General features: G+C 42.8%; 2 protein-coding genes across 2 annotated transcripts; both read left to right on the top strand.

The window, feature by feature from the left end:
- Positions 1-554: 554 nt before the first annotated feature.
- On the top strand, positions 555-8,076 carry LOC118094801 (vomeronasal type-2 receptor 26-like). Its single transcript, XM_088654843.1, has 4 exons — positions 555-845; positions 3,099-3,326; positions 5,871-5,997; positions 7,175-8,076. The coding sequence occupies exons 1-4, from the start codon at positions 555-557 to the stop codon at positions 8,074-8,076; spliced, it is 1,548 nt and encodes a 515-aa protein (XP_088510969.1).
- Positions 2,011-2,829, top strand: LOC148684102 (vomeronasal type-2 receptor 116-like). Its single transcript, XM_088655708.1, has one exon. The coding sequence runs from the start codon at positions 2,011-2,013 to the stop codon at positions 2,827-2,829; it is 819 nt and encodes a 272-aa protein (XP_088511834.1).
- Positions 8,077-9,866: the final 1,790 nt, after the last annotated feature.

Here is a 9,866-nt window from a genome sequence, read left to right as displayed (position 1 = left end):
GTATTGTGCCACTTTGAACAGTCTTAGCGTCTTCCAAACCATCCTGTAGCTGCTTAGTGACACAATTCAAGCGAGGTTTAATAAACAATCCCTCTTTCCAGGGAACTGTGGGAATTGTATCTCTGTGACAGGATTAGGGTCTCCCAACAATTCTTAGAACCCTTAACAAATCCCAGTTCTCATATGTCTCTGTGTGAAACCATTAAAGGTAAAATGTGGATGTAGTCTGTCTCTGTCTGCCATTACAAGGCTTATTTATTTCCAGATGGTGCCTCTTTTCAGTTGCCATTTGCTTTTTCCCCACTGCCATCTCTCTTTGCTTTAGCCTGCCTTCTGTTTCCAGTCACTTTCGAAGCTCCTGACTATAGTTCTTTTTACAGCCATAATGATGGGTTTTGACAACAGTGGAAAAGCATTATTATACTATATTTACATAGGAGTATTTCAAAAGGTTGGTTGGGTTGTGCAAACCAGCATGGTCCATGAGCACCGACAAAACCATTGTGCACAGTGCAGAACTCCTTTTTGAAAGGACATATAACTCTATTTGCAGCATGGTGACCAAGTTCTACCAGCACATCCTGGCTTTGGCATTTGCCATCAATGAAATCAATGAGAACCCTAAGATTTTGCCCAATGTCACACTTGGGTTTCACATCTATGACAGCTACTATCAGGAGAAGATATTCCACCGCACTATTCTAGACTTGCTCTTCAAATCAGACCGGTTTGTTCCCAACTATGCATGTGGCAACCAGAAGAACCTAGTAGCCATTATTGGGGCACTTGGCTCTGATATCTCCTTCCACATGGCGGATATCTTAGTCCTCTACAAGATCCCACAGGTAATGAGGGGCTGGAGTTTGCACTAGTATTACAATCGATGAATGTTTTCTAATACTGAGGGTGATTATGAAAATGGGAGAGGAAAACTAACTAGAAAGTATTTTCTGTATAATATCTGAAGTTCCAAATCAGAATGAGAATGACTTCTGAAAGTTTGGTGGACATTCCAAAGAGCAGTCAGGTGATTCTAGAAGATTCTTTTTAAGCAAATCATGTCCATTGCTCAGAGATTACATGGGGTGTTAGGGGAGACGTAGTACCTCTGATGAGGGACATCTCTTGGGGTAGTTTGTCCACCTTTGGTCCCCACCTTGCACTCAGCTCTCACCTGTGACTCCTAGAAGGTGTCAACATTCAACAGTGGCCATACCCCATGAATGCCTTTGACTGACTGGCTAAATCAGGTGAGGGTAGCTGATAGGTCTCAAACCACCAGTGAATGGAGGACTTCAACCTGCAAGAGAAGACGGTCTCTGGCAGATTGAGAGGACGAGAGCAATAATGGACTCAACAGCCAAGAAGGCGGTTTCTGCACATGTTGTAGGAGGAAGTGAGGAGCAGATGGGGCTTGTGAACCTGGGAAGGTAGCCCATCTAGGACAAGGAAAACTCTGGTCCTAAAACTCCACTGCCTTGTGTGATATCTTTCTGAGAAGAAAAGGCTACACATATCAAGAGTGGAGTTGCTATGATAGTTGGATGGCGTTTTGCATGCCTTCTGCAGTCAAGCTGGTGCCAAACATATTGCTCTGCTTTCTTCTGGACCACATCGGTGAGGCAGAGAGGGGGGGTCTTGTCATCTGGACAGCCCAGAACCCACATACACACTGCCCAGGCTTGTGCCCCAGGAAGGTCATTTTACTGATGCTAATGCAGTGTTTCAACATCTCCCCAGGAGAAAAGGCACCAACTCCAGAGGCCCCTGGGGGTCTCAGCACCCACAAAATAATTTCTGTGGCTGCGCAGCCTCTGCCCCTCCCCTTGGGAGTCAGTACAGAAGGAGGTTGCAGTCGGACAGAATTCTGAGGCACTAAATCAAACAACCTTGTTATGCATAGTAACAAAGTTCTAAAATATTTGCATTTTTTAAAAAATTGTTTAGCTTACATACGGAGCATTTGCCCCAGAAGAGGGTCATACGAAACAGGTCCGTTCCTTTTACCACATGGCACCCAGTGAAAACCAGCAGTACACAGGAATTATTCTTCTGCTTCAGCATTTCGGGTGGACCTGGGTTGGGCTCTTTGCTGTGGATGATGACAGTGGAGACCATTTCTTGCAGATCTTAGAGCCCCTGTTATCTCAGAACAAAATTTGTTCAGCTTTCATTCAAAGAATCCCTAACCAGGGGGATTTCCTTTCCTTTGATGAATTTGTCGATATGGGATGGAGTATTAACGTGCCTTTCATGGAGAGCAAAGCCAAAGCATTTGTCACTTATGGTGAAACTATGACCTTCATGTGGTTGACCACCATTGTAGCTTTTTTAATCCCCGACTTGGGGGAAAACACATCTGTTGGAAGAGTGTGGATTATGACAGCTCAGATAGATTTTTCTGTAACATTCATTTTAAGGAAATGGAATTTTCAAATATTTGATGGCACCATATCCTTTGCAATTCACTCGAATGAGCCTCGCGGGTTCCGCACATATATCCAGGACAAAAAATCTCATCCGACCCAAGAAGATGGATTTTTCAAGGTTTTCTGGGAGCAGGCATTTGAATGTTCTTTTCCCAATCTCAGGTTGCCAGCAAAGGTGAACATAACATGTACTGGAGAAGAGAGACTGGAGAGCCTTCCCAGGTCTGTGTTTGAAATGAGCATGACTGGCCATAGTTACAATGTCTATAATGCTGTCTATGCCATAGCTCATGCGCTGCATGCCATGGAATCCTCTTGGATCAAACACAGAGCAGTGATGGGGTTTGCAAGGCTTGACCTTCACAGTGTTCAACCTTGGCAGGTAATATTTCCTCAATGAAATGGCTTCATTATAATGAAGTAATCAGCATGAAGTGAAAGAGCATGTCTCATCAAGGTAGTGAGGCATTTCTTGTTGTCATTCTCATTGGCTTGTGCCCAAAGGACCTTATAACAATGTTCTTCGATCTTGGGTCCTGTGTGTGTGTGTGTGTGTGTACACATGCACATATGAAAAATATGTGAAAAATTTGAATATCAAGTAACATATTCATAAAACAACACCAAAAAGAGAGACTCCACTATATTTCCCTGTTTTCTTCCCACCAGCTCCACCCATTTCTTCAAGGCATTTCATTTAACAACTCAGCTGGAGAAAATGTGTCTTTAAATGATTGTGGGGAATTAATAGCCAGCTTTGATATAGTGAACATGGACCTATTCCCAAACAATTCCTTCCTTAAAATGAAAGTTGGAATGGTGAATCTGAACGCTGGTGAAGGGAAACAGTTCATCATTAATGACAAAATCATTGTGTGGCACAGGAGCTTTAATCAGGTGTGGATTCTTCGATACTCTGGGCAAGAATTCCCTTATCAGTGTAGACGATTCAGGATAGGTGAGTGGGGTGGGGCTAAAACTTTCCTCTACTGATTAACTTTACCATGTACTGATCCCATGATAGAGTTACTGGCACCTATTGCATTCTAGAACTAAAGGGAGGTGGTATATTAATGCAGCAAATATTGTTGTTGTTTAGTCGTTCAGTCGTGTCCGACTCTTTGTGACCCCATGGACCAGAGCATGTCAGGCAGTCCTGTCTTCCACTGCCTCCCACAGTTTGGTCAGACTCAAGTTGGTGGCTTCGAGAGCCATCTCGTCCTCTGTCATCCCCTTCTCCTTGTGCCCTCAATCTTTCCCAACATCCGGGTCTTTTCCAGGGAGTATTCTCTTCTCATGAGGTGGCCAAAGTATTGGAGCCTCAGCTTCAGGATCTGTCCTTCCAGTGAGCACTCAGGGCTGATTTCCTTCAGAATGGATAGGTTTGACATTCTTGCAGTCCATGGGACTCTCTCAAGAGTCTCCTCCAGCACCATAATTTAAAAGCATCAATTCTTCAGCGATCAACCTTCTTTATGGTCCAGCTCTCACTTCCATACATCACTACTGGGAAAACCATAGCTTTAACTATACCTTTATCGGCAAGGTGATGTCTCTGCTTTTTAAGATGCTGTCTAGGTTTGTCATTGCTTTTCTCCCAAGTAGCAGGAATCTTTTAATTTTGTGACTGCTGTCCCCATCTGCAGTGATCATGGAGCCCAAGATAGTAAAATCTCTCACTGCCTCCATTTCTTCCCCTTCTATTTGCCAGGAGGTGATGGGACCAGTGGCTGTGGATCTTAGTTTTTTTTTTATGTTGAGCTTCAGACCACATTTTGCACTCCTCTCTTTCACCCTCATTAAAAGGTTCTTTAATTCCTCCTCACTTTCTGCCATCAAGGCTGTGTCATCTTCATATCTGAGGTTGTTTATATTCCTTCCGGCAATCTTAATTCTGGCTTGGGATTCATCTAGTCCAGCCTTTCACATGATGAATTCTGCATATAAGTTAAATAAGCAGGGAGACAATATACAACCTTGTTGTACTCCTTTCCCAATTTTGAACCAATCAGTTGTTCCATATCCAGTTCTAACTGTAGCTTCTTGTCCCACATAGAGATTTCTCAGGAGACAGATGAGGTGATCAGGCACTCCCATTTCTTTAAGAACTTGCCATAGTTTGCTGTGGTCGACACAGTCAAATGCAACAAACATATGAAAGCAATTTGATATGCACTGTACAAGTAACAACATGCTAAATGGGAAATATTAACCAGGCCCTTTTCAACTTGGCTAGGATTGAGCAGGAGAAAGATAAATCCTGAGTGAGGTGGTGGGTGGTTTTTTTGGGGGGGGGGCACCTGTAGTTTTAGTACTGTAGTTTTATTATTTGCTTGCTTTTATTTTTGTTGATGGCTTTTCACTTTCATTTTTAACCACCCTGAAGGCACTGTTGATTGGGTATGATATAAGGATGGCATTATAGTCACAGGAATAGAATGAACCCTGAAATCACATGTCACATGTATCAAAAGCCACGGGGGAAAAAACCTGGCTATTGCTTTTTGGATCAGGTGGCATATCAATCTTCAAGGGCAGCCCCATACAGAATGCATTGCAGCTATCCACTATGGAAGTACCATAGTCAATTAATTTATCTGTAAAAAGGGGCAGTAGCTAGCCAACCAGCCATAACTGAAAATAAGCACTCACTCCTAGCCAGGAGTACCTCCAAGTAAAGAACCTGCTCCTTCTAGGGGAGTGCAACTCCATCCACAACAGGCCATCTTCCCTCCTCCATGACCAGAGAATTTGGAACACATAAGACCTACATCTTTTTTTTAGGATTCAGATATATGAATGGCTGAAATAATAAATGTCACGTTAATTTTGGGAGAGAGGAGGGAGGGATACAGCTGCAGCCATGCTATTTTATAAGAGGACACCTGGGGGGGATCCTGTCACTGTGGAGCAAAATGGCTCTGGATCAGTAAATAATTATTCTAATATCACTGCTGCTTCTTTCCTGAGATAGCAAATTCCAACATTCCAAAACGTAAAAAACATTTAATGCCACACCCAATGAATTCCCTCTCTACCTTTGTAGCTTGATAGTGGATCTGTGAAGGTCACACCCTCCAACATGCACTGAAGGAAAACCAGGATGTGCATATTTTGGGCCACGCTCCTTGGTGAGCAAAGGTGAAATGTGCAAGAGCATGGTGCCCCAAAAAGTCTTTCAGGGCCATGGTCTTGTGGGAGCCAAAACAGGACATCCCAGGAGCCAATCAGAAGCTGGGACAGCTTCCGTAATTTACAATATGTCCCGCTTAAAATGGGGTAGTTGAGGGGTATGGAAGGCGAGATTCCCAGCTTCTTGCTAGTACACTAGTCTACTATTTTCTTGTTTCTTTGCTTGCCAACAAATGAAGACTCTCCCCTGCCCCTGGTACCCTACACACAATTTTTCCAACCCTAATCTCTCTTCATTGCTATGAATAGGTGATGCCTATTTCTGTATGCAGTGATTCCTGCCCTCCTGGTTATCAGAAGAAAAAGAAAGAAGGGGAGAAGTTTTGCTGCTATGATTGTGCTCCCTGCCCAGAAGGGAAAATATCGGACCAAAAAGGTAAGTGATGCACTTCATCGATTATTCTAGCCAACAATTTGCCATTTTTGTGTGTGTTTTTAGCACTTTTGCAAATACTCACGAAGAAAAGGTGACATAAAGATTGGTCACACTGGCCATTTTCCAAATTGCAGGATCTGATTCTGCCTATTCAAGCCAATGGAGGCTTTGTGTTTCTGTTAAGCTGAGTTGGAACCTCCAGCCCCCCAAATAACAGAAATCAATCTTCCACTAAGGTCTGTTGGGTTAATAGCATGTTCTTTTTTTAAAAAAAAATGTATTTATTAAAGGTTTTTTTTTCAAACAACAAAAACATACAAAAAACAAAACACAAAAAGTAAATACAAAACACAAAAAATACAGAATACAAAAATACAAAAACAAAAATTCTAATTTATAACCCTTATTTCTAATCTATTGACTTCCTCATTCCACCTCCTTCTGCGTTTCTTTACATATCATCCTTAGTAAACTCTAAATATTATATTAACTCTGAATCTTATATTAACTTATATTGCTTTAATATTACATTATTTATCTGTCTTTTACATCTTATCCTTTTACACTCTATCTATATTTTATCTCTTAATTAATTTATGATTCTCTTCTAACAATACTTATTTCACACCATTGTATTATCTACAACCTCTTTGTATCTCCCTCACTTCCACTGATCCTAATCTATTATACGCTTATTCTTTAAATAAATTTTAATTTTTTTCCAATCTTCTTCCACTGCTGCTTCACTCCGATCCCGGAGTGTCCCGGTCAGCTCAGACAGTTTCATAAATTCTATCAACTTCTTCTGCCATTCATCCACTGTTGGTAATTCTTCATTCTTCCAATTCTTTGCAAGTAGAATTATTGCGGCTGTTGTGGCATACAAAAAAAAGTAACATCCTTCAGGGTTAAGAGCATGTTCAACAGTGGGTTCAGTTTTGCCCTATTCTTATCAATTTTTGCCAGTGTCAGGCAGGAATGTCAACAGGATGTTCTGGGTTCAGTGCACTGTTCCTGGATTGGTCCCTTGGCCAACTCCCTGAAGCAAAAGTAGGATACAAATAAAATAATAAGATGACAGAATGACCAGCAAATCCCACACTGAACAGAGTTCTAAGAATGAGACTCAGTTTACATAGAAATTGGCACAATGACGGGTCCTTTCTTTTTTTTTCAGACATGGATGAATGCTTTAAATGCCCAGATGAGCAGTATCCAAGCCAGAGTAGAGACAGATGCATCTCCAAAGTTATGACATATCTGTCTTATGAAGAATATTTGGGGATCAGTTTTAGTTTGGTTTCTGTTTCTCTTTCACTCATCACAGTTTTCGTGCTACGAATTTTCATCAAAAACAGAGATACCCCTATAGTCAAAGCCAACAACCGGGACATCAGCTACATTCTCCTTGTCTCCCTCCTCCTCTGCTTCCTCTGTTCTTTGCTGTTTCTTGGAAGACCTACAAAGGTGACCTGCATTTTCCGTCAAACTACTTTTGGCATTGTCTTCTCTGTGGCTGTTTCTTGTCTGCTGGCCAAAACCATCACAGTAGTTGTGGCCTTCATGGCCACAAAGCCAGGGTCTAGCATGAGGAAACTGGTGGGCAAAAAACTGACCAACTCAGTTGTCTTTTCCTGTTCTCTTATTCAAGCAGCAATCTGTGCAGTGTGGCTGGCAACCTCTCCCCCATTCCCAGATATGGACCTGCACTCCCAGGCTACAGAGATTATAGTTGAATGCAATGAAGGTTCCGTCCTCATGTTTTATCTTGTCCTGGGCTACATGGGCCTTCTAGCCATCATCAGCTTCAATGTGGCTTTCCTAGCCAGGAAGTTGCCGGACACTTTCAACGAGGCCAAATTTATCACCTTCAGCATGTTGCTATTTTGCAGTGTTTGGCTGTCCTTTGTCCCTACCTACCTGAGCACCAAGGGGAAATATATGGTAGCAGTAGAGATCTTCTCTATCTTAGCCTCTAGTGCTGGGCTATTGGGTTGTATCTTTGGGCCAAAATGTTACATTATTCTGATGAAGCCTAATTTGAACATGAAGGAGCAACAGATGAAGAAAAATTACTAAATAATCTCATAATATAATTTCATTATATTGTATTATATTTCATTATATTATAATTACCATTATCATTATATTTCATTATATTATAATGCTACTCTGATATTAATTTTGCATTTCTTGTGAGGTGTTTGTGGCAATGGAAGCAGTGAACCTCCCATATCAATTAGTTTGGGATACAATACCAGCTGATACTATAATAATAATAATAATAATAATAATAATAATAATAATAATAATTTATTTATTTATACCCCACCCATCTGGCTGGGTTTCCCCAGCCATTCTGGGTGGCTTCCAACAGAAAAATAAAACACAGTAACCTATTAAACATTAAAAGCCTCCCTGAACCGGGCTGCCTTCAGATGTATTCTAAAAGTCTGGTAGTTGTTTTCCTCTTTGACATCTGTTGGGAGGGCGTTCCACAGGGCAGGCACCACCACTGAGAAGGCCTTCTGCCTAGTTCCCTGCAACTTGGCTTCTCAGTGTCCGGGCAGAATGATGGAGGTGGAGACGCTCCTTCAGGTATACTGGACCGAGGCCATTTAGGGCTTTAAAGGTCAGCACCAACACTTTGAATTGTGCTCGGAAACATACTGGGAGCCAATGTAGATCTTTCAAGACCGGTGTTATGTGGTCTCGGGGGCCGCTCCCAGTCACCAGTCTAGCTGCCGCATTCTGGATTAGTTGTAGTTTCCGAGTCACCTTCAAAGGTAGCCCCACGTAGAGCGCATTGCAGTAGTCCAAGCGGGAGATAACTAGAGCATGCACCACTCTGGCGAGACAGTCTGCAGGCAGGTAGGGTCTCAGCCTGCGTACCAGATGGAGCTGATAGACAGCTGCCCTGGACACAGAATTGCCCTGCGCCTCCATGGACAGCTGTGAGTCCAAAATGACTCCCAGGCTGCGCACCTGGTCCTTCAGGGGCACAGTTACCCCATTCAGGACCAGGGAATCCTCCACACCTGCCCACCTCCTGTCCCCCATGAACAGTACTTCTGTCTTGTCAGGATTCAATCTCAATCTGTTAGCCGCCATCCATCCTTCAGCCGCCTCCAGGCACTCACACAGGACCTTCACTGCCTTCACTGGTTCTGATTTGAAAGAGAGGTAGAGCTGGGTGTCATCCACATACTGATGAACACCCAGCCCAAACCCCCTGATGATCTCTCCCAGCGGCTGCATGTAGATGTTAAAAAGCTTGGGGGAGAGGACAGAACCCTGAGGCACCCCACAAGTGAGAGCCCAGGGGTCTGAACACTCATCCCCCCCACCACTTTCTGAACACGGCCCAGGAGGAAGGAGCGGAACCACTGTATGACAGTGCCCCCAGCTCCCAACCCCTCTAGACGGTCCAGAAGGATGTTATGGTCAATGGTGTCAAAAGCCGCTGAGATACATTTCATTTTTGTCACATATTTGAACAAATTCAAGAAATAAAAGTATCATTTAACAATGAAGGCTAAGACTGTTCATTTTTAACTATTGCAACCAAACTGAAAAACAAAAGAAGCGGAGAGACAAATTTATCAGGTAACATTTTAAAATACAACAATAAGTGCAGTTTCAAAATGTACAATTAAAAAGTGCACATACAGTATTAGCCACATTGTTTTGGGTGGGATGCCTGAGAGAAATGGACAGATGGGGGAAGGACACTGTCTCTGAAGGGATATTTAGCATTGGAACAGGAAGATCTTGGAACAGTTCACTGCAGGTTGGAGCTTGGCCAAAGAATGACACCTGTGGATCATTGATATGCCCCCCCCCCTTTATGCATCTGTTCTGTACCATAC

This window comes from Zootoca vivipara, chromosome 12, assembly GCF_965207765.1.
Source record: "Zootoca vivipara chromosome 12, rZooViv2.hap1.1, whole genome shotgun sequence".
NCBI classification, from domain to species: Eukaryota; Metazoa; Chordata; class Lepidosauria; order Squamata; family Lacertidae; genus Zootoca; species Zootoca vivipara.
The sequence above is the reverse complement of the archived record's forward strand: the minus strand, read 5'-3'. Positions and strand labels throughout refer to the sequence as shown.

Bases quoted from the DNA above. Each gene is read 5' to 3' on its own strand.
- LOC118094801 (XM_088654843.1), top strand. From the start codon at position 555: ATGGTGACCAAGTTCTACCAGCACATCCTGGCTTTGGCATTTGCCATC. The intron at 3,327-5,870 runs GTGTGGATTCTT...TGCTATGAATAG, and splicing joins GGCACAGGAGCTTTAATCAG to GTGATGCCTATTTCTGTATG. The intron at 5,998-7,174 runs GTAAGTGATGCA...TTTTTTTTTCAG, and splicing joins GAAAATATCGGACCAAAAAG to ACATGGATGAATGCTTTAAA.
- LOC148684102 (XM_088655708.1), top strand. From the start codon at position 2,011: ATGGCACCCAGTGAAAACCAGCAGTACACAGGAATTATTCTTCTGCTT.